At 39.7% G+C, this 25,311-nt stretch overlaps 1 protein-coding gene across 1 annotated transcript; it reads right to left on the bottom strand.

Annotated features, from left to right (window-relative positions):
• Positions 1–983: 983 nt before the first annotated feature.
• On the bottom strand, positions 984–23,403 carry gna12a (guanine nucleotide binding protein (G protein) alpha 12a). The gene is made up of 6 exons (XM_044191559.1): positions 22,571–23,403; positions 16,824–17,042; positions 7,213–7,263; positions 6,918–7,118; positions 6,366–6,572; positions 984–4,868 (listed from the first exon to the last, which is right to left on the bottom strand). The coding sequence occupies exons 1-6, from the start codon at positions 22,886–22,888 to the stop codon at positions 4,707–4,709; spliced, it is 1,158 nt and encodes a 385-aa protein (XP_044047494.1). The 5' UTR covers positions 22,889–23,403; the 3' UTR covers positions 984–4,706.
• Positions 23,404–25,311: the final 1,908 nt, after the last annotated feature.

Below are 25,311 nucleotides of genomic sequence, written 5' to 3'. Positions count from 1 at the left end.
ATCTCCTTTGTAGGATACCGCGGGAGGCTGGTTTGGGTTTCTCTGATGTGTGTGTGTGTGTGTGTGTGTGTGTGTGTGTGTGTGTATGTGTGGAAGAGGGAGGGAGGGGGAGACTGAAACAGGCAGAGGGATGTCGTTCTTACAGTCTCTCCATTTTGAGATCAGGACAGGAAGTGGGCTCAACAGAGGAAACATGACCTCCTCCCCCTCTCCTCTCTCCCTCCCTCTATCCTCTTACTTTTTCTTGTATTCCCTCTTCCTCCCTTTGTCTGTCCCTCCCCCAGTCTTCCAGTGCCGACCCATTCACAGGGTCATTTCTGTCTTTTTTGGTTGCAGAGATCCTGTAGGCTGTCACATGTGTTTGTGCGGTGCGTGTATGTGTGTGTGCTTAGACCTTAAATTACATTCTACTCACTTCCTGTGTAAATAAAGCTATGCTAACCAGTGATTTCTAAAACAACGCTGAAACTCTGGTCTAGTTGTTTCTCGGCTCCCTCCCTCTCTCTTGAGACTTGCAGTCTGTTATGTATCAGAGCTCCTCTGATTAAAAGCCAAAGCAAAGGTCAGACTCTGCTGGGTAACGGAGATATCGCCCGACTTCAGCTTTACTCTTCTGCCCAGCAGTCTGATATGTGTAGCTGATGAGCTTCACATTACATTATGTGGAATGAAAGCCTTCGGTTAGCCTCCAGGCTGTAGATCAGTATGACATGTCTTATCGAAAGCCTCAACTCTCTGCTTGCTGGCTTTGCAAGAGGCCTTCTCATGTTCATACATCAGAAAAACATATTTGAATTTATTTTTTCACCCACATTTCTCCTTCATTTTTAAAATCCTCTGCCATCTCCCTCTATTTCCCCCTGTCTGCTAATCTTTCTACCACTTTTCATATTCCAACTCAGAAGGTCTTGACTTCTTGCTTTGACATATACACACTCAAACACACACAAACGCCCACACTGAGAAAATAAAGAAACAGCATGTCAGCAAACGGCAGTGTATTTCACCACAGAGCACAGAGCCAAGGCACTGGGAAACAAAAAACAAAAGCAGCAGACCTCCCTCTTTTCATCCCTTGCCTCCATTCTGCTCGCTTTTAAAAGTCTGCCGTCTGTTTATTTGTTTCATTGCCTTTTTTTTTTTCCCCCGGACATTTTCCTTTCTGGTTGTTTTCTCTCGGACTCATCCAGTGCAATGACACTTACAAAAAACTTGTGTGAGTGGAAAAGGTAGGTTAGTTAACAACATATGCTGCAGCAATGTTACAGTTACAGTGATACTGTTAGACAGAGTGGTGTTTGTATTGTAAGGTTACCACATTACACACAGTGTCAGTCAAATACTTACAGTATTGTATGTACAAGATGTATGAACATGCACAAAAGGGCCTTATGTCACTATGCAAACACACACAAATTACACAGTTTGATACAGTATTATAATAACGCGTGTGGAAGTGCTCATGATTAGCCTCATTCCCCTCGAGGTCATTTGGACTTAATACTCAGGGTGGGAGAAGCAGCGCAGTTGTGTCCTACTGCTGCGTACCAAAATGCACATCATGTTGGGAATCAAATCAGCATTTTCATTTCATTCAGATTCAGATTCTCCACTTCTCCACACCAACATATTAGAAACTGATTTGAAGAATCCATAGAAGGATATGGGTTCAAATTTGAACGTATTTAGAAAATAAATGTTTCTGTTTGGCTGGCAGACATCCATTAAAACCACATAACAGGACATCTCAGACATCATTGTGCTCAGTTTAACCACCATCATAAATCAGTGCGCAAAGGTATATTAAACTGCAAGTAACCATAGCAACAGTAATTTTTCTTTATGCTACATTACCAGTTAACTCTCACTGGTGAAACAAGATTACAACTAGTGATTATTTTCATTAGTGATTAATCTGTTGGTTATTGTTTTGATTAATCGATTAATCATTTGGTCTTTAAACCTGCAATTAGTGATTTTTTGGCCACCTGGGGACATCGCAACAAGCTGTAACCACAACAGTGACATCACTCAGTGGCCACTGTTGTAACGCCTGGTTATTTGAGTTACTATCACCAGCTTGAACCAGTCTGGCCATTCTCCGCTGACCTCACTCATTAACATGGCGTTTTCGCCACTCACTGAATGTTTTCCGTTTTTCATTCTCTGTAAACTCAGAGTGTTTGACTTTTGACAAGACTCTTGTGTGTGAAAATCCCAGGAGATCATCAGCTACTCAAACCTCCCTGTCAGGCACCAACAATCATTCCACGGTCAAAGTCAATTCTGCTACTATCACCTTTCTTCCCCCTTCTGATGTTTGGTCTGAACAACAACTGAACCTCTTGACCACGTCTGCATGCTTTTATGCATTGAGCTGCTGCCACATGATTGGCTGATATTTGCCTTAACAAGCAGGTGTACCTAATAAAGTGGCCACTGAGTGTATTATCACCTTATAAAGTTAATAGAGTGAGCGTATTAGAAAACAGTTGCTTATTAATACATCCATCAGACACAGAGCAACATTCATTTGGAGTCGTATTTCTGGTCACCTCAGGAATGTAATACCTATATTCACTCCCCTTTTAGCTCTGGTTTGGTCTCAACCACCTCCTGAGGTAAATAGCTGCTCCAATGTTTGCTGGTTAGCTGCTAACTTTGTCTGCCTGCTGTTTGGTGCTGAACAGGTAGTATAAAGTGGGTTTATCAGAGTGTTTTTTGCTGAAAACTGCTGTCTGCTGTTTGAGTGAACCGAGTTGTGGGCCGTAAAACCAAAACTATGAGCTGAAAGGCGCTAAAAAGGGGAAGTGCAGAGTCGAGTGATAATTCCCTGTGGATTCATCACTATGAGCGACCCTTTTCACATTAAACAGTCATTATTCTATTGTTAATATAAAAATATTGACTAGTGCAGCTTTAAAATGACATTTTTAAATGACTTGCTTTGCCCAACAAACACATTCACTTCACAATGATATAACACAGGGGGGAAAACCCACAGCAAATTGTCACATTTGAGCATGTTTTCTTGATAAATTACAATTAATTGACTATCAAAATTGTTGCTCATTAATTATCTGTCGATGTTGACTAATCGATTAATCAACTAATTGTTGCAGCACTAGACCTGACCAGTGGTTTAACTGACTACAAACAAACTTTATATAAATGGATGACGATTTGTTCTCTATGGTATTAACTTGGTATTAGTGTGATAATAAACTCCTGAGTTTCCTGATATAGAAAAAACTTGTTGGAGGAAAGAAACTCATTGTGTATAATCTGCATAAGTTAGCCAACTTCCTTGTGTTTTTGTTCAGTCTGGCTTGTTTTGATGTTTTGTGCCAGTCCTCAAGGTAGACTTCCCTTCCCGACTGCTATAGAAGCCCAAAATGGCCGCCGGCAACGTGGGAATAAGGTCATTTACAGTTCAACCTTGTCATTGTTTGCCGTTCCCTTCACGCTTACAGGACAAAAGAATAGGAATGAGTAGTGTAACCGTATACCAAAGCCTTCTTGTAAAGGGGATACTTATAATATGCCCCAGGTTAAGTCTAGGCTGTCGTGGTACTTCTACTGGGATGTTGGTGGGAAATAGAAGAAAGGCATAGCAAAAGAGATGAACCATAATTTATGCAAGACCAGGAGCTGTGTGTTTCTGTGCGTGCATTTTTCTTTAAACTAAGAAGAGTCTCTAATTTGACCGTCTACTGCTGGAGAAGGAGGAGACAAACAATCTGTCTATTGTGTCAGAGAGGAGAGCAGAGCAGTGGAGAGGGAGAGGATAAGGTCTGCAGCTGTTCATCTCTTGTATGATGGCGGGAGCAGGAGGGTAAACACAAGCAAGGGGAGGAGAGGTAAAGATAGAGAGAACGACAGCACAGGAGAGAACAGGGAGCATAAGCAAGATTTATCTCTGTCCTCTGTTAAAGTTCATTGACAGGAACACTTGTGCAACCTTATCACATAACACAGCATATGACCAGTATGGGCCCAAACCCTCACCCCTCTCCCTCTGTCACATGTACATTTGGACAAGGCATTCTTCAGCTCGCTCTAAACTTTCTTGATTCCTTACTCTTTCTTTCTTCCCTCCTGCTTCTTGCTCACACAGCTACATTTAAACCGGCAGCAGTCTGACTTGGTTTAGTGACAGGGTTGTCATTAGTTATATATACACTCTGATTATATATATATATATATATATATATATATATATATATATATATATATATATATATATACACACACACACACATCTGAGAAAAAAACACTTTCAGTGCTAATGTCATGTAGTTGGTGCTTTTCTCTATTTTTTTTCTTTCTTCTTTTTAAAAACATTTTCTCACCTGCGTATAAAGGCGAGAACACTTGAGAGCTACAAGGAGGAGAAGGTGACTGTCTTTCCAGCATGCACACATTTATACAGATTAAATGCAGGATCTTGTCCTCTATGACCCTCACAGTTTCCACAGGGGTCAACGTAGACCAATGGGTCCAGAGTTAATTCATGGCTCCACAGGTTCAGAGTTCAGCTAAATCCACACTGTGGGTCCACTGGCTGCTCCACAGGTCAGTGTTAATATGCACTCGTGGGCTGTAGTGTCAGAATGAAGCAGGCCTGCGCTGCAGTCCTCCAGGCCTAGATTTGTGGCTGGTTTCACAGTTTACAGTCAGAGAAGCGGTCATCTGCAGCGTGAAGGTCACTGCAGCATGATATCTTTGAGGTTTTCCTGCAGGATGGTGTCCTTGACGGCATGAAAGACAAAACGGATATTTTCTGTGTCTACCGCAGTGGTGAAGTGGTGGAAGAGCGGCTTCCCCCGGTTTCTCCTCTTACGGCTGAACGACTGCACCAGGAACGCCTGGAAGGAGCAGAGCAGGGACACTTAAGTATCTGATTTGAATCTGATTGTATCGTATCATGTATATGAGAAACCCTGTTTCCATAATCAGGGTAGGGGATTAGACAAAACCTGGCTTCCCCTGCTAGATTTCTTCTGGAGAAAGTCGATCTCTTGGCCAGGGTAACCAGGTTTCTAATCTGCTTTTTACATATACACATGTGCATGACAAAAACTTCAGACAGAGAAAGAATCACTGTGGGGCGGCAGAATGAAAAGGAAAAGATTGTTATCTCCGCCAGGCGTAAGCCTGGAAGGGATCATGCGTTTGGTCGCGTGTGTGTGCGTGTGTGACTGAGTGTGTGTCTCTGTCCACAGCTGATCTCTCATTCTACTGGACCCATCAGCCTAATATGTTTTGTGCACATTTATGACTGTAGGCTCAAAGACCTCTCGTGGTTGCGGTGACAATTTTTGAAAAACCTATTTTATTGACTGATTGATCATAAAGCTTAGACTTTCGACTTTTCAGTGATATGTGTTACGACATAGCAAAAGGCATTTCCGGCAATTGGCTAGGCTGAAAACAAGGTTGTTGCAGGGCCAATTTGGCCTTTGTCGTGGCTCAAAAACTGAAATCCATAGAAAAGTTTGGTCTCATCTTGAACTGGAGGATCTGAAGATTAATTCCATACCTGACATGTTATGATCCACTGAAGTTAGGCATAATACGAGATGAATAAATCCACTTTTTTGTTATCTTCGCCACCATCTTGACTGTAACTGAGTGAGAGTGAGATTCTCTTTGTTTGGGAGGAGAAAGGGAGGGAGGGGTTTTATTTTGTGTGGTGTCACAACAAAATGTTCTAAATAAGTAAGAATGCTTAAATTCAGAAGATTGGACGTATCGTCCCGCTTATTGTTTCCTTATTAAGTTTATGGCGGACCCAGGACGCTCGGTTACAATACCATTACATTATTCTATGCATCTTAAAGAAAACTGAGACTATACTATACAAAAACACTTTATTTAAAACTTTGCCTACATCTATATAAGAAAACTGAGACTATACTATACTAAGAAACGTTCTCCCCTTTATTCCGCTACTTTATTTCCATCCAAATAAATAATAATAACAAAGTAAGTTTCCAGAGTTGAACATTTGATTATTTGTAAAATTCTGGAGTAAACTCTCAGATAATGACAAGAAGCAAGAAAAGGGACATAAAACAAAGAGACAGGCTTAGTAACTCAACTTAACACAATTTCTTGTGTGCATGTAAGCGCACTGACTGAGAGCCTGTGTGTGTGTGTGTGTTTGTGTGTGTAAAGTATACGTGCTCATTCGCATAATGTATGTGCGTGGGTGCGTGAAAGCATACTGGGTTTATATACAGTAGGAGGAGGAAAATAAGGAGCAAGCACAAAACAACTTGCAGCAGAAATAAGTTGAAAAATTGGTGCCTCATAATGCTGACAACATTAAAAACCTCTTTGTTCTGTGTGTGTGTGTTTACCTGTACATCCTCTAGCCTGCGTGGGTCTCCTCTGTATTCGGGAAAGTTCTTGCGGATGTCCACCGTGCGAATCTTTTCCACCAGCAGGTCTGTTTTGTTGAGGAAGAGGATGATGGACACGTTCAGGAAGAGCTTGTTGTTGACGATCGTCTCAAAGATATTCATACTCTCCACCAAACGGTTTGTCCTTCGATCCTCCATCAAGACCTGGAATCACACACACACACACACACACACACACACACACATATACACATTCACACAATTATCCTTTGGTTTTTTCAGGTTTTATCTGTGCACCAATTAAGGATTCAGTCGTCATCATATGACTGTTGATTTGAACCGCAGCCACGACTGAGGGAACAATCAAGTTTCCACAGCCAACCACAAAGAGAGCTCTGTGTAAATCTCAAATGTTGTGTCTCTCTGATGTTTCTTGTCCATTTCGTAATTCTAAAAGTCAAGAGAATAATGATCAGACTGTCTGACTAAACCTCTCAACATCAGTGTTTCTGTGATCAGAAACATACTGTATGTGTGCTTGAATGGTACCTGATCGTACTCTGACGACGAAACCATGAAGAGTATCGATGTGATCCCGTCGAAACACTGAAACCACTTCTGCCTCTGGGACCTCTGCCCTCCAACATCCACCATCTTGAAAGGAATCTTCTTGATGATAAAGTCATGCTCGACGATGCCTTTAGTCGCCTTCCTCGCGAACAAAATGTCCTGCTTGCTTGGGATAAAGTTCTGAAAAAGGGGAGATATAAACATTTTCTTACAAGCTGAAAGAGGTGAAGAAATACAGAGAGCACATAAGATTTAACTAGTCACTGTGACTCACCAGTTGACCAATACGATCCAAGTTATCCAGGAAGTATTTGACTGACTCACTCTGCAGACAGGAAGAAAAAATGTCATCTTATTATGCATTAACCAAACTTAAAAGACCCAAATAATTAAATTGAAGCACTTAGTCTGATTATTAGAACGATTTCATTTCTTTAATTTCTTCCTTATTTAATTCACATTTCATAGAAGCTGTCATACTGTGGTTATTTTTTTAATAATACATCAATCGATGCGTTCCCCCCAATCAGCAGCAAAGGACAGAGAGCATGTGACCAACCATTATATTTAAAAAAGGCAGACATCTCTACGGCCAATATCTCCAAAACTCTGCAACTCACACCAAAACAATCTAGATGGATAAATAGCACCACAGGAAAGAGGGAAAATATGTATTTTTGATTTTGGGATGAACTATCCCTTTAAGATTAATAAAACCTACAAAGACTAGACATCCCACACATATTTTCACCAACATATACTTTTTTATACTTCAGAAAATTGCACATATTGAATAAGAAATGTACAACACACTGGATGAGAGGTGGACTATGATTTAAACTGCGTCACAAGACAACCACTGAAGTCCCTCGAGAACATGAATTTTTTGGACTTTGCCAGAACTGTACTTTAACAGAAACGGATATTATGTGGCCCACAAAGACCGTGAGCTGAGCAAGAAAGCTAGAAGTGAGTGAACTTACAGTGGTGTAATGTAACATTAACTCAAGTACTGTACTTAAGTACAATTTTGAGGTACTTGAGTACTTTTCCATTTTCTGCTACTTTATACTTCTACTTCACTATATTTCAGAGGCAGATATTGTACTTTTTACTTCCATACATTTATTTGATAACTTTAGTTACTAGTTACTTTACATATTCATATTATTAATACAAAATATAATCAACAAATAAATTATGATGTAATATTATAGATTAAGCTAAAACTTTATTGATCCTGTGGGGAAATTTACAAGCTACCCAGCAGACAACCTATAACGTAGTTAAAATTAGCTCCACCTTTACCAGCTTCAACATTAAAGTGATGAACACATTAATGCATCAATAATTATAATCAATAATATAATATATATGATTCTGAAATGGGCAATGCATAATGAGTACTTTTACTTTTGGTACTTGAAGTATATTTTGATGCTTATACTTTTGTACTTTTACTAAAGTAAGAGTCTGAATGCAGGATCTGAATATTTCTGCCACCACTGAATTATAAAACAATTCTCATATTTCTTCCAGCACATGATGTACACAGTCCTGATTCCAGTGATAAAAATCAAACGTGTTTACAATAATCTTCATGAGAAAGACAAACAACAACTTTATCAAACAATTACAATCATTAAACACCACACATCTTATGATTTATCTCCTGTCTGTCATCATCCACTAACCCGAACCCTAGCCAGACTGGAGTGGACTCGGTCCAGCTTGTTTTGATCCGTTGTGACGCCCAAATCAGAACTATAAGCAGCCCAACAATTATAATGAGTGTCCTTGCAACAAAGCACACCAAGTTTTATTTGGTGGAACATACATGTATGCAAGTTTTAACTCTTGAAGTACAAATCATATACACTTTAGATTTTGCTGATTATTTTTTAATACAAGCTGTACAGTTTAGATTTTTGGATGTATTTTCCTGCCGTTTCAGGCAGCAGTTGAGCTCTTTTCATTTCTGTATGGTATGAAAATCAATTAGCAGACTCTTGAAACTTGAGTTGTGTAATCCATCTCAGTGAACATCAAGTCTGCATTCATTTTTGTCAATGCTATGCTGTTGTTGAGCGGTAATGGGGTTCAACTGCCGGCTGATCTTCACTGTAATGGATTACACAGCTCATGGAAGTTTTTAAGAGGCTGCTAAGTGGTTTTCATACTGTTCGGAACTGAATGGAAACCAGTGAGTGCCTGGAACAGCAGCAAAAGTACATTCAGTTTTCTAAAGCACAGCATTATGATTGGCAAAATGGCTTGCTGTGGTGTTAAGCATATGTGATTTTGTAGTAAATGGCCTAAAACTTGCTTAAAGCTTCGGTCTGTAATACAATACACAATGTACATTGAACATAAAGCTTAAACATTAGTTTTACAATCCGTCTTTACACTTGTGATTCCTCACAATAGTTTAAAAGTGAATCTCTCTTATCCTCTCTCTCTCTCTTAAACACACACACACATCCAACAGGAAACAGCTGTGTGTGTGAAAACAGTGGGGAGAGACATGGGGGAGGGAGGGATTAGCGAGTCAGACAGAACACAGATACAATGTCATTTTAGCACTCCCATCACACACACACACACACAGCATTATTCCTCTTTAAACCCGTGTTGACAACAACTTTTTCCAAACTTTGCAGATTCTCGGTTTCTGTCACATTGATCGAACAGAATCAGTGAAAACTCTTCACGTGGCTTTTAAATTCATCTCGATCCCTGACATGTCGCGTAACAACCAGGAAACGCGTCCCCTGTGCGGGTGAAATGTGACCCCGTGACCCCGCCGCTGACCTACAGTGTCACAGCAATAGGAAACACAAAGCCGGGGACTCTGACTGGTTCAGCTGGACATGAACAGGAGGAGGGGCTGGTCGGAGGGAAAAGCAGGGAGAGGGGAATTCCCAGAGATGAAGGGATACACAAACACAGACAGACAGACACACACATGAGCGCGCACACACTAACACAAAGATCATTTCCACAGACGCTTTAACTGCCATCAGCAGAAATGAAACAACCTGATCATTGATGTACTGGAAGCATCAAACTAAATATCAAAAAAAGTTATTTTATTAGGCCAAGGATGAGTTTTAGTCCGTTGTAATGCAGATCTATAACTACTACAACTGTAAAATAAAGCTGTTTGTGTGTGGATTTGTGTGTGAGTGTGTGTGTGGTTGAGTAAGGCTGGAGGAATGTCTCCATTCATGGCGTGTATGGGCAGATTAGGGGCTTTACTACAGCAAAGACCTGAATAAGCTCACATTCTGCAGTGTGTGTGTGTGTGTGTGGCCACAGGTATATGTGTGCCACTTGTGTGTGTGACTGGGTTTGCCACTATTGTTTAACCACTGCAGTCCTTTCACTACAAACAACAATGGTATATTAACTCACCTTGTGAATATAGTGAATAAACATCAGGGCTGTAACTAACAAATCTTTTCATTATCGATCAATCTGTTGATTATACTTTAATTAACTCATTAATCATACCATCTATAAAATGAAAGAAAATAGTGAAAAATTCATCACAATTTTCCAGAGTACAAGGTGACGTATTCAAATTGCTTGTTTTGTCCAACCAACAGTCCAACATTCAAATATATTCAATTTACAATGATGCAGCCAATTATCACGTTTAAGAAGTGAATGTTTGGGATTTTTGCTTATTATTAAATTATCATAATGTTGTGAATATTCAGGTGGGGATCTGATGGCAGTTGCATATCAACAATTAGGTAAGCTAAGCCTAACAAATCTCTTATTGAATCTTTTATTTCCTGTTTCTTTTTTAATATAAAAAACTTTCAGATCGTCATTTAACCAAAAAGCTCATATGAAATCGATCTGGCAAAACTTTATTTTTGTTTTTTGATTATCAATCTTTGAATTTTAGTTCTTAAATATTACAAAAATAACGCATAATCTATACATTTTGTTCCATAAAATTGTTGTTTGTTCCCTAAAAGTCGATTTGATAATGGATCTGAAAGTATTCAGATCCCATAAGTGAATTCTATACTGGATTAAAATGTCAGAAAATGCTATAAAACCTCAACACTATGACTGACTAATCAATTAATCAATTAATCAACTAATTGTTTCAGCACTATACTATTCATACATGTATTGTTGTATGTTATATATTAGTTATAAGTGTGAATAAGAATCCTATAATTGTACTTACTTGCTATTGATTTGGTTTATTACAACGTGTCAGCCATGTCAGTAAAGATAACATTCTACTCGCCAGGTTAATTAATGAAATCTGGGAACAAAAGAAGTCCAACTGCTCAAGCAGTCAAACAATCAGACCGGGTTTAAACAAACCTCCATGTTAGCCAAACTTATTTGGAAGAGAAAATGAAGGCGAACAGAAGTTATGCCCCAAACTGTCTGTTGTAAACATCCATCAGTTTACAGACCGACTTCCTGGTTCAACTTTTACCGACTGTACTTGTGCATGCACAGTTTTTCTTTGCAATGAGGCATTTGTACCAACATTTTGGATTCACTCACTTTCTGTTTTGCCTCCAAATAAACTAGTTTAGATAATCTGCCAAAACTGCTTGTGTTTCTTGCGCAGATGCACTTTGTTGTACTGATGTTGCTGTTTCCAGATCTGAGCAATCACTGGTGAGAACAGTGTTGTCAAAACTGATAGAAATGATGGCAAAAACTCTGAAAATAAGACTCAAGTAATAAAACCAGATCAAATCATCCTTTAATTCTCATACCCAAAAGAAAAAAAAGTTTATCAATACACATGATATTACTTTTTGGTTGTTATGGGAACAATGTTCGGTCCATCACACACATATGCACACACTCACGGAGACGGGGGTATACAGACAAAGATTTTTCCACTCTGTAACACTTCTAGATAAAGTTACATACTGTACAAACAGTATAGCCAATATTAACTATTAATGAAGTCCAACTCCTCACTGACAGCAGCAGCAGAAGCATTTTTCCAGGTTGAAATCTCATATAGTCAAACATATGGGGTGAGTGTGTGTGCCTGTGCATGTGTTTCAGCATTTATAGCCTCTTTACATCTTTTTTATACGGTACAAAGTCTTAACTCATACCTCTTTTATTCAGGATGTCTGTGCTGCTGAAGACAACAGCAACAGTTTACCGTCACAACGTGATATACAGCCTTGTTTTTGTCAAGCAGAAGAGGTTTTGGTGTTTATATCCTATATCAAACTGCGTGTTATCTGGGTGTGGTGGGAACACAGACAAGTAAACAAAATCCTTGCATGTGCTTCCTTTTCAGTTTGGATTTCTCTTGCTATCTCCACTTCTCCTTCACTGTGTTTTCTCTCTTTCTCTCTCAACCTCACCATCCCTGGCTCTTCTCTACTTTCCACTCCCTTTCTTTCTTCCTCTCATCAGACTTTCTCTCTTTCCTCCCTCTCTCTGTCAGCCTGTGGCCCAGCTCCAGCCGTGCCTGGGAAAAGCTGACTGTGGTATCCCGGTAAAACCTCTCAGAGAGTGGAGAGAAGGGGGAGGTGGAGAGCATCTAACTCAGCACATTTACGCCACAGTAGACATTTTGGTTTTTCTTACTTTGAAAGGATAAGGCTGATGTTATTCTATATGTTTCTTATTGTCAACAAATCCAATGAAAAGACCAAAACCAACGATGCTCCATGTCTCAATACTTATCGTTTCCCTACCCTGTCTGACACTCAGCCCGCAAGCTCACAGTTGTAGAGATTCAGGAAACGCGACTGTTTAATGTTTTCCGCATAAAGTAAAATTTTACATGAATCCAAACAAAAGTAATCACAGAGAGTAGCCCCAGGGGCAGCTATTATGCTAGCTAATTGCATGACTCTTCTTTTAGCTCAGTTTTGGTTTCCACCAACTCCTGCGAAATATATTTGGCTCTTTAGCTTCTAAATGCTCCACTGTGTTCATCAGCTAGTTGCCAACTTTATCTGTCTGGTGTTTGGTGCTGAGCAGGTAGCGTACAGTGAATTTTTAGAGCCTGTTGGTCAAAGTGAACCTAAAACTAAAATTATGGGCTGTAAAACCAAAACAATGAGCTGAAAGATGCTACATTTCAAAAATTTCAATAGTACACAAAATGACAGAAGGTTTGTTTACATTATTGTCTTCTAAGGAAATTCAAGAAAACTAAGTGCAATAGCTGGTTAAGAGATCGACTCGCGCTGCTTGTCCCGATATACGTTGTTTTGCCAAAGTCACATTTCCCCGAACTTCTCTACAACACAGGTGACGAGAGCAAAATTAGCATGACTCGCTAGTCAGCAATACCATAATAATGAAAATAAGAACTAGGTTGAAAAAAAAAGTGAATATATTTACGAGTGAGTATTTACAGCAGCAGGATGGTGCGTGTGGGATTGACTTAAAATAAGCTACTGTGGCCCATGTCACCTAGTGCAACAGTGTGACTCATTGATGTCTATGGCACGGAGGAATCAGCTACATCAGGCTTTGGATACACGGGCAATATTTGTTTAATTTATTGCTGGTTTTGGACTTCTCATGGAAAAAGAAAAATATAAAATATCACCAGCCTTATCCTTTAAGGCAGAATGATGTCTACAAGCCTGTGCAGCTGTGCCGTACTAGCTTTATCATACAGGGACTCCAGATAAGACAAGGCAGTCTGACCCAAAGCTGTGCACTGACATCTCACACACACTTACAGTATGTTAAGTGAGAGGGAGACGGAAGTGGCTTCTGTCTGACTCCAGATTGTTTTGTCACTGATAAATGTGCAACAAGGTAAAAGGTCAAACTTACAGCTCTGAACAGAAAGTTTAGCTGCTGCGTCACGTCCAGTGAAGCGCAAATAAACTAGCTGCTGCAGCCAATACAAACTGCAACAAGACCAGCTGGCGATGCCGTTGCTGTGAGACATTCGCTATGTTGACAGTGCGGTTAGTGATCATTTATGACATTCTGTCGAACCATTAAGTGTCATTAACAGTCTGTCTGGCCCTTCACAGCATATTTGTAGACACTTATAGAGTAACATGTAAAAACCAAGTGGTTCTCCAGCTGTTCTGACAATAGAACAGTGGCTACTTTAAACAAGTTTCAATTTGTTTGGTTCTCTTCAGGCAGCAGTGAAAGAGATGAACTTAGACATCTGGAGAGAGAAAAAGCAAAGGATAGTCTGACTAGAGATGGTCTAAAGACACCAGCAAATGTGCTACTACTACTATTACTGTTAGAGCAGCTTTAAGGCTACACTAAGATTTAAATGTCAAATATGCTTCTCTTATTGGCCTAAATTACCAGTTGGCACTGCAACAGAGACCAGCTCTCATTTCCCAAACTGACGTGATGTAAATTGTTTTCCTATCTGATATTAAATTCCCCTAAACTTTGTTCTGCAAAAAAAAAAATAATAATAATAATAATAATAATTTCAGCTAAGGAAGTAATGAATTGTAACTCAAGGCATGCTCAAGAAGAGATCGATAAAGAAAGCAAACCTCCATCACCACTACTCACTGTTAACAAAACATTTAGGTCTTAGGTTACCAATGTCACCTCGTGATGTCTTTTGATAATGATTTTGAGGCTTTCAAGTCATCAAAACTCAATAAATTTACTGCACTTCACTCATATTTGGGTAAGTAAAGGTGCCATTTTTATCAAATGCTGCTTTAAAGATACTTTGTGGCCTTTTAAAATAAAAATACTGCCTTGTTTTCCATCTGTTCGGTTTTACTAGTTATACAGTAAAAAGAGACTCAGCAATGTGTGCAACCCACAGGTTTTGATCAGTGTGTGTTTAATAGATGAGGGTTAAAAGGGGAAAGAACTACACTGCAATCTATGAGCCATTTCAGATTGTGTTCGGTGCAGTGTAGCGTGGCAGATGAAACTCCACAGGGCTCCACTTCACAGGCTCCATTTCCAGTCAAGAGAAAAATAATTACATGAGAGAAAAAATGAGAGAGGTAAGTTACGCAGAAAAACAATAAATACTTCCGCAGGCTTCACTCAGTGCAGTGCCCCGTCACTGTGACGTCTTTCTTTAGTTGACAGGTAAAACATTTCTGATATTATCCAGTTACTTCCTCTGATGTTATGAGCAAGATAGTGTTTATTAACTTTGTGATTCATGGCTGTGGTAAATCAGTTTCTATGCAGATATCTGTACTTGGCGGTGTAGCTACTGCATTCTGGCTGGGTAATCTGTACTCTTATTGCACTCTGCCATAGACAGTTAGAGGAGTAAGAAAGTCAGAGGACTATATCAGGTGAAAGCTAGCTGGTGAGATGGCCGCAGCTAGCCTTAACTACAACTAAAGCTAAGTTTAGTTAATGATTCCCCCCTAGTTGTTATCTGTAAATGAAAAATATCCAGTTTGATGAACTGGAATTCTGCTTATTTCGTTTGTTAATCCACATAAGGCAGCAGCTAAGTCAATCAATGATGGAGAAGAAGAAGAAAAAAACAGCTAAACTCTTGCTAAGATAGAAACGTAGCCAAATACAGAAACACTTTAATCCTATAAGCTATAGACTGTAAATAATAATCAAACTAAAGTAAATTTTTGTTAGTAGATACTTCAGCTTCTCTGAGCATTCAGTGACGATTATCCAAAGGCAGAGTGCACGATCTGCATTTTTTAGGTATTGTATGGGTTCTATGGATTTTTTGTGGTAAAATAATCAACCTAAAAAGACATAAAATGAAAGCATTACAACCTTTCTATATGTTTTACAGCTTGCTGTCCAGCCTAAAAATGTTAAACCCTTTTTTCTCAATTTTACTGCTTCTGTAGTCACTGCCTTTATAGGGCAGTGGGGGGCGAAAAACTGGTAAACATACACAGTGCAAGGTTTTTATTAAAGGTTATTTTTTTGGCATTATTGCTCAATTCGACAGCTCACAGTAGAGTCAGACAGAAATAATGGAGAGGAATGATGGATAACAGAGGTCCCAGCTGTATTCAGTTCCAGGATGTTATTTGTTGTGTGCTTTAAAGAAAACAAAAGGCTGACTTACTACTTTTAACCAGAAATTGTTGTTTGCCACCACATTGACACAGAAAAGGCAAATAAAATTTTTACACTGATAAATAAGTGGAGTCCTGATCAGTCGTAGGACACTCTTTGGCTACTGAGACACATTGAATGTGAAACCTAAGGTCAGCAAGTGAGTAATCTATGACTGATCATGACTCCTGGTTAATGAATGAACTAGGGGCTTTTTTTTTTTTAATTGAGACAGTCGTGGGAGGATTTAGTGTAAGAGGTGTATTTTGAAATATTGTGCCATAAAAACACGAATTTGGGACATGCTATGTAGAGTGACTGGACTGCAGCATGAGTAGTTAAAGATGTTTTTAAGGATGTTTGATATTGTTTCTTGTTAAAACAGGTATAATTCCATTAATTCCAGGGTATGAGACTGAATTATACAAAAAAATATCACATTTGAGGGAAGTATAGCTTTAAACTGTCATAAAGCTTCCCCTTCCTCCATCCTTAACGAGCAGCCGTCAATACAAACTGTGCAGCCAAACATTGTTCAAACTCACGGAACTTTATTATAAAATCTACTGGAGATCCTGAAATTTCCAAAGATACCAAATATCTGAATTTTGGGGTAAAGAATATAAAATGATGAAGACATAGTCTAAAATATTTCCATTTGACGAAATGGTGCAGCAGTACCAGTCTTTGGTTTGAAATGTTCACTCAGTGTAAACATCATATAGCCTCAATAAAGATTGGAACAAACTGAGCCAGAATGTATATATCGATGAAGATGAAATGATGAAAGATTATTTTAACAACCTTTAAGCTACTTAAGGGGAAATAAAAGGGGGAAACTGTATGTTATGGTGCTAATCTACTCACCAGTTGGAACTCAGAGCGTCGTGCGTAGGCCTCCTGTATGCCGGTGTCTGCCCAAAGTGCGCTCAGTGCCATCACGTACAGCTGAAACTCACTTGGCTCGACCCCCGAGCCGCCCACACGTCCCTCCCACGACATCACCAGCATGCCCTGCTTCTCGTTCTCACAGCTCTGCCAGCTGATGCCCAGCTTGTCCCGGGCGTCTACCAGCACACGCATGCCCTGCAGAAACACACAGTCGGTGCATATATAAGCCTGAATGCGGTGAAGTGGTGAACAGCTGCTTTTCTAGTGTCAGCAGTATTGTACAAATATTTCCTGACCACACAGAGGAAAAAAAAACTGCATGTGCTGCTTCCTGGGGAAAAACGTCAACACAGAGTCTAGCGTTACTGGTAAACATGGAGTAACACACACACACACACAAACATATGCATGTGTGGCTGCTGGTGGTTTTCTGAAGAGAACCATGTGCACCGATCTGCGTGGGAGGTCTCCTCCTGAGTGATCAAACTAACCAACACACACACACAGAGATATTCAGTGTTTTGTGTTTTATATTCCTTTTCATTGTTCCAATTCAGCATCTCATGATCTGTTTGGCAGCAAATTTGGTTTTAATCCATTTTGTTGCTTGTTGATCTGTAACATCTATTTCTTTGCTTCCATTTTTATGGCTTAATAATTTACTCCAACGTGAAGCGTATTTCATGGCATCTTAAAGTTCAAAATCTGCTGTATTATTAAAGCATGTTTGCCTGTTTGCTTGATTTATTGATTGAAACCACAGAGGACTCAGCAGCAAACAATAAAAGTGAACTACAAAGTGTTTCAAAGGTCACAGTAGGTTAAGAGATGTGAGCAGTGTGTGTGTTTGTGTGTAAATAAGTCATGACCAGCTAACACTTGTGCAATAGTCAAGTCTGGTCAAGTTTATTTGTACAGCATTCAATGAGCTTTACAGGCCCACAACATGAACAGCTGCCAACCCATCTCAACCGTCTCTACAAAGACGAGGAAAATCCTCTAAAGAAACCCCAAGCAAGGAAAAAATCTGGAAGAAATCTCAGACAAGGAAATTCAAAGGGAGATTCCCCTCTTACAATAGATGCATGTACAGTACAACAGTAAGTGTGGGTGTGAAAAAAGGCAATTACAAAAAAATTCAAAGACAGATGTGGCAGTTCTTCTTCTCACTAATGCAGCTACTACGTGTGTGTATGGCTGTGGTGTGTGAGCTTGTGTGTGTGACTGGGATGCTCCTCTGTGACTAAGTGGTGTGTCTGATGACTCATTTAAGAGTTTTTCTTTTCAGAATTGATTTATTTTATTTTTTTACAGTACGAATGAGTAAGACTGACGAAACCTAAAACCATTGAGCACTTTCCAGAAAGACACACATGTAACCTTAATCTGACACACATGCAGATCGAACACCAGCATGTTGGCAGCACAAAAACTAACAAGAGTCCCTGTGAGTGAGCTTTGAGTCACATCCACTCATGATTATTTTCTATGTAACCATCTACATTTTTTCCTGAGCCAACCTGAGCCATATCAATTTACTAATCCGTGTATTTGTAGCACAATCCCCTTTAGTGTTGTCTGTCTCTCTTCCTGTATGCCTGCATGTTTGTATGGCCATCTGTCTGTAATAAGCCAGTAAGTGTGTTTCAATTCAGCATGTCTGCATTTCTACACCAAACACATCAAAACCAACAAGTTGACCAGGTCCTTCCCATACTCTCGCGTGAGCTGGTCTTTTTTTTATTGGGGCGTTCAGGTGATCCTCATCAACTTACATAGTTGGCAAATATCACAAGCCCACATCGTGTTTAGTGGGTATTTGCATTCAGGTTGTCATCAGTTACTGGTAAATATCACTTGAACTTCTAGACCGATGAAAAAGTCATGCATAAACTGTCCTTTTTCTTGTTTGCATTCTGGGTATGTTGCTTTCCAGATAAATGGGCGTTAGATGCGTTACAACAGATGCCTAAACCATTATTCTGGTGGAGTATTATCCAGTTGTCTTTCATGTATTGTGAAATTTCACAACTCCTATTGTAAACTCAAGTGTAATTTACCTTAATCCTAGTTTACCCCTGGTATTTAAGATTTGTTGTCAGTTTGAGGAGGATTTACAGGTGATAGACATGGAAAGTTTTACTTTATGAGCTGAGAAGGACCACACGAATAGGCTGTAGGTTTAGCCTCACCTCCGGGTCCTCTGAAGGAAACACCTACGGGGACTACGTCCCTTGAAAGATGCAGCCTCTGTCTGTAAAGGGCCGGTTGTACTAGAAAAAAAGTGGTTCGTACAACGCGCTGTCCGAAACAGACAAAAGACCAGCCTTGGTATTTGCCTTGTGTCACTGTCCCACAGTAGTATCTCACCACATGGGGTTAGAAAAACATGAAAATCTGATGTCTGAACTGAGGACTGTATCCTGCCACCGTGGTCAATGACATTATTAGCAGCCGCCTATGGTTGCAGCTGGTTGGGACTGAAGACAGCTCTGTTTCATTTATCGTTATTTTGTAATTATAAAGTAGCTCCCTTCCTGCATTAATGTTGTCACTGCCCTGCTCCTCTAACAAAGAACATGCCTTTAGTCCACTCAAAACTCGGGGAGACAGAAAACAAAACACACCGCTGTACAGTAGATTTCAAAAACTGTCAAAATACAGCATACAGGCAGGTAACCAGTGCCTCCTCCCCTTGAACCTGTAACAAACAAACCTCTTCAATCTGTATAATTCAGTTTCCGAAGACGCCAAATATGCTGAGTTTTGAGGCTTCGATAGCTCAGATGAGAATAAAGAATGTACCATATATGAAACTAACAGTGCGGAATAAGATTACTTTTTTCAACCTTAAAGCTACTTAAAGGGAAAATTAAAGAAAACGGGATAATAAGGGGCTGTTTTGGAAAACACTTGGTTAAACAGTAATGGACAAACAACATATGTAGATATAAGAAAAACTCAAAACCATCATAGTGGACCAAATTAGTGGATACTGAATCGTTCCAAGTGTAAAGTTGTTCAGCAAACCTATACTTAATGCACGAGGCTTGACAGAGTTCAGAGTTTCACTTTAACCTGTGAGAAATAAATAAATCCACTTTGACAAGGTTATACCAGAGATTTAGCCGTTACTTAGATATAATTACTGAGACTGAAGGAGGGGGACCACGCCTGAACTCCACCTCTATGTTATTTATTTTTATAAGCACACCTGTGTGTTCTCTTTCAGCTTTATCCCTCCTTCCACCCCGCTTTGTTTTATCTCTATCATTAGGTTCCCATGAAGGGGGGGTCATCTACACTCAGCAGGTGAGGCTGATCCTCCACCTACTACTGTTCAGGTAACATGCCACTTAATACACCAACGGATCTCATCTTTACTCATGGTAAACGTAGTATTTCTTAGCCATTTTTACATCTTATGTGCAGTGGGAATGTGTTGTTTACTACAGCTGATTCCCGTATCTTCTCCTCTAGGTTTATATTGGCCAATACATGTTTTTATTTCGTGATATATTTGATGTAATTATAGATTATAGATATATCACATTATAGTCATTAGTGCGACGTACAGCCCGGCCGTGGGTCAGTCACTACAAACTCTTGCTGTGCAGCCAAACCCACAAAACTTTATTTAAAATTTTAGTGGAGATCTCAATGTTTCCAAAGAAACCAAATATGTCAGGCTGAATTTTGGGGAAATGTGTATAACATGATGCATTTTGTTGTGAGGATTTGCTGCTTTTTTTGTCTTATGTGACTGTCAACTGAATATATTTGGGCTTTGTGCTGTTGGTTGGACAGAATTAGCAATTTGATTAGCAGATTAATCGATAATGAAAATAACCATTAGTTGTAGCCCTATGTATGACATTGTCAGACAGTGTGGAATAAGATGATTTTAACAACCTTAAAGCTACTTAAGGGGAAACAAAAGGGTAAAACTGTATATTAAGGCATTGATCAATTAGTCAATTAACAAATAAATCAATTGTCAACTATTCTGACAATCTATTAATCTTTATCATGTATCAATTCACTGGTTTCAGCTTATCAAATGTGAAGATTTGCTGCTTTTCTTCATTTTCTATGACAGGAAACTGAATATTTTGGGGGTTTTCATACAGTCAACCCAACAAGCAAGATGTCAACTTGGGCTCTGGGAAATTGTGATGGACACTTTCATTATTATCAGATACTTTATAGTCCAAAAAAGTATTGATTAGTCAAGAGAATAATTGGCAGATTAATGAGCAATGGAAATAATCGTCTTATCGTTGTTTGTTGCTGTTTTATTTGAATGAAAATCGAATACTTTTGGGTTTTGGACTGTCGGTCGGACAAAACAAGTAATCAGAAGACATCACTTGGACATATTTCACTATTTTCTGACACTTTACAGACTAAATGATTATTGGATTCATTGGAAATTTAATAGAGAGATTAATCATTAATGAAAAATAACTGTTACATGCCACCCTAATAGTAATATTGTGTCTTATGTCCTATCCTAGGTCATAGGATAGAGGGTTCTCAGGCAGATGAATAACGACAGGGTGACTCATGAAATTACAGGCATGTAGCATCATGTTAATATTTTTATATGCTGGTTCAAGTGCACGTACTATTTTATATCTCTGAATGTGGGCACGCGCAAATGCTACATTTCCAATCATGTGATTTCTTGCAAGTTTCGACCTCCTCCTGCACATCATGCATTGTGTGTTTTTAAGGTTGGTGGTGGTGAAATGTGTGTGTGTGTGTGTGTGTGTGTGTGTGTGTGTGTGGGTGGGTGGGGGGGGGGGGGGTTCTGTTCATGTTGTAGCCTGAGACAGCACCGCCACTGTATGCTGGTATTCAGGGGAGGGTATTGTGTACTGCCTTGTCTGTGTAGAAGTGCAGGCTCTTATCATCCTTGTCTGGGCTGTGTGGCACTCAGGGCGGATGTGCTCATCCCTCAGGAATAGTCTGGTATTGTTAGATGGTGAAGGAGGCCCAGCCATGGCAGCAAACAAAGGGACAGCACACACACACACACACACACACACAGACTTCAGGATAAAAATATGTACTATGTTAACAAACGTCTCTCTCTGTGTATGTGTGAACCTCAACTGTGGGATGAAAACAAAGTCAATATTAGGGCAGCTGCAAATAATGATTATTCTTATTACTGATTAATTTGCTGATTCTTTTCTTGAAGAATTAACAATCGTTTGGTCTATAAAATGTCGGAAATAGTGAAAAATGCCCATCACAGTTTCCCAGAGCCTGAGTTGACATCTGCTTGTTTGCTTGACTGTCTGAAAAACTGTCAAAAACTCAAATATATTCAGGTTTCCATTATAAAGGATAAAGAAAAGCATTAAATCTTCACATTTGAGAAGCTGGAACTAGTGCATTTCTGGCAATGTTTTGTGAAATTTGTTACTGATTATCTTTCTAATTGATTAGTTGATAATCCTTTCACCTCTAGACAATATGACTCCTAAATGTCAGTTTCTCACACATCATTGAGTTTACTTATTTATCATGGTTTGAAAGGTTTTACCGTTCAAGAGGGTTTCAACAAACACAATATCAATTTAAAATAAAAACAAACAAACAAACCCAAATGTTGACAACACAGATTATAAATCTGGTAGTTTAACTTTTGACTCAGGATGTGAAGTTTGCCTGCAGGCCCCAAGCTATTTTTTCCCATGAAACCTTGTTCTTACCTTCAGTATATTCTCATATATAGTGTCCCGGAAATCCAGAAGTGCTTTTTTATCAAACTCTTGCCCGTTAATGATGCGCATCTGTTTGAGGAATGTGGACTTTCCGCTCTCTCCGGCCCCGAGCAGGAGGATCTTCACCAGCCGGCGCACGGCTCTCCTCTCCCGGGCGAGCATCGCGTCTATCTCCCGGCTCCTGCGCCGCGCCTCCCGCTCCTGCGCCGCGTCCCTCTCCCGGCTCCTCTCCTTGCTGCTGCCGGCGTCCCGGCTGGCCTCGGCCGGGAGCAGGCAGCGGCTCAGGGTGCGGACCACTCCCGACATGGCGAGTCGTGGGAAAAGTTCACCGAAACTTCAGTGGGAAAATGTTCATTATAGGATGTGACCTCTGGGGGGGGGAATGACCCAGTCCGGTTACATCCAGTTGATAAATAATACGGTTTCAGCGGATAATTAAATAAAGTCTACATTTAGATTTAATGGGTGAAGCCGTTATCTAGTCTCCAACCGGCAGACAAACCGTGTCCATCTTGGTTAGACCGCGCCATCAACAAAAAACAGTCTGGACAGAAAGGAAACACAGCTGGTAAATGTTCAAAAAGTTTTAAAAAAAGTTTAAATGTTTGAGTCCGTCCTGACCAGAAAAATATCTAAAGTTGATCAGAAGTCGGTCTGTCCATCCAAAGCAAAACAATAATGCGGGCAAAGACACACACACGCACGCACACACACACCGGGACAGCCTACCCAAACTCTGCATGCACAGCCAGCGGGTTTGTGAACTTGAGCTGCGGAGTGAGAGCAGCTCCTCCGGGCGGCGGTGGGACGGTCAGACTGAGGGCGCCGGTGCTCTACCGGGGATCACCGTCAGGGGATGCCAGCGGGAGGGACACACGTCTGAGAACTGGGGTTAGCAGCAAAGTGAGATATTGTTTATTTAACCTTTTTTTCGCTGACCATTTGAGTGGAGGTGATGGTTTTTTTTTAAAATTTGTTTTGTTTGTTTCTGTTATGTAATCCACATAAGCTTCTGTCACAGCAGTTGCTAATCTTCCACACATTTAAATAAAAGTCCAAATAAAACATGAATACAATCATGAAAGAAAGGTCCAAATGAAAGATTAAGAAAACACAGCTGCTGATCCTAATACAACACAACCAAATCAATAACACACAACTGTCAGTAATATCAATAAATGGATCAAATTACCACAATTTAATAAAAATAAAATAAAGACAAACAAGCACACACAAATGACAGGTAATAATTACAACAATATAGCTACATTTAAGTACACAACCATCCATAAAATTCATGATGACATTTTATAGTGTTTCTACTTAGGCTAACAGTAAAGGTCAAAGGTCAACACTATGGTTCAGCTTTCATATCAGCAAAAGTGATACACATAATCCTGATAAACCATCGCGGACCACTGTTTTTCTGCTTAGAGAGCTTTATCATTTTGAGATATTGGAGGGAGGGTGCAGTTTCAAAAGTCAAGGGATTGAGGGTCTAAAGAATATATTAAGAGTCACAAACATAAGGTTCAGCCCACCCCAATAATTATCATACCAAACCTTAAAGAGTTGTGATATTCTGTGCAAACATATCCAACAACCTTTTTCTTATGTGAAGTTCCTTTCTGCAAAGAGCTATTGAATGAGTATGTAGTCTGACGTATCTGTCTGTGGGTCTGTGGTGTAAAACTTTTAAAATGTTCACTCCAACATCCACTAAGACAGAAAAACTGGCAACTGCAAATGACAAAATGATTGTTGAAATGAAGCATTAAGGATTGCTGGATTAAATAACTGTATTTAGCAGCACCTCATTATATTTCAGAGCTCCGAACCTCTACAGCTCGGATTAATCTTGAAATGCTCACAATGGATCTTTTTGGTTGAATTAGTGTGATCAGATGTTTCATTAGCTTTTACTTCAGCAATGGTCTGCAATTTGTTGGAGGCTACTTTGGTAGCTGTAAAGCTGTTTTTCTGTTCATTTATTACTTTGTTCATCTGTCCATTAAATCTCAGACAGAAAAATGCACTTAATAGATATAGATTCAATTTGAGGAATGAGGTATCACACTATTTTGTTTTAATAAAATTCCATTTTATCTTTGAAACTCATCTTATTTTTGCACTAAAAAGATTTACTTTTGCAAGTGAACTTGGCCAAGAGCCTCAGAAACCAACCAGTGTTCCTAAACTGGGCTACTTACCCTGCGCCAAGTTTTCTGTAAATAATGACAATATGATTAAACACAAATTTGTTTAAGAAAATGTAAGCATCCATAAACCATGTAAGCATCAACTCAACTATTAATAGTATCAAAACTAGATTTTGACACAGAGCGCCTCAAGATCAGATAATAATGCAGAAGCAGATCATTTACCTTTTCCAGTTTTTATTGCGTTACCAAAGAAATTAGCAATTAATCAAATTACCGCAAAGTAATTCCCACACAGACAACCTTGGGCCTGCTGAGTGTCCGGGACAACCTTTCCCAATTGAGTAATCCACCCTTTCCTAGACTGCTCCTGTAGAGCGACTCATAGGCCATGTTAAAATGACCGGCTGGATTATCAATGGCTGAGGTTTGAGTCAGAGGTGAGGCGCGCACACCAAGCAGGTGTTTATTTCACCAACAGTGAATACATACAGTAGATGACAGATGTGGTTCTCAGTACAACTACTGTGGGCAGCATGTGGTCCTGACAGCAGCAGCAGCAGCCACTGC

The sequence above is a fragment of the Siniperca chuatsi genome, linkage group LG3 (assembly GCF_020085105.1).
Source record: "Siniperca chuatsi isolate FFG_IHB_CAS linkage group LG3, ASM2008510v1, whole genome shotgun sequence".
Lineage (NCBI taxonomy): Eukaryota > Metazoa > Chordata > Actinopteri > Centrarchiformes > Sinipercidae > Siniperca > Siniperca chuatsi.
This window is presented reverse-complemented; position numbering and strand designations above follow the sequence as displayed.

Bases quoted from the DNA above. Each gene is read 5' to 3' on its own strand.
- gna12a (XM_044191559.1), bottom strand. From the start codon at position 22,888: ATGTCGGGAGTGGTCCGCACCCTGAGCCGCTGCCTGCTCCCGGCCGAG. The intron at 6,573-6,917 runs GTACCATTCAAG...GTGTGATTCCAG, and splicing joins CGTCGTCAGAGTACGATCAG to GTCTTGATGGAGGATCGAAG. The intron at 4,869-6,365 runs GTAAACACACAC...TGCTCCTTCCAG, and splicing joins GCAGGCTAGAGGATGTACAG to GCGTTCCTGGTGCAGTCGTT.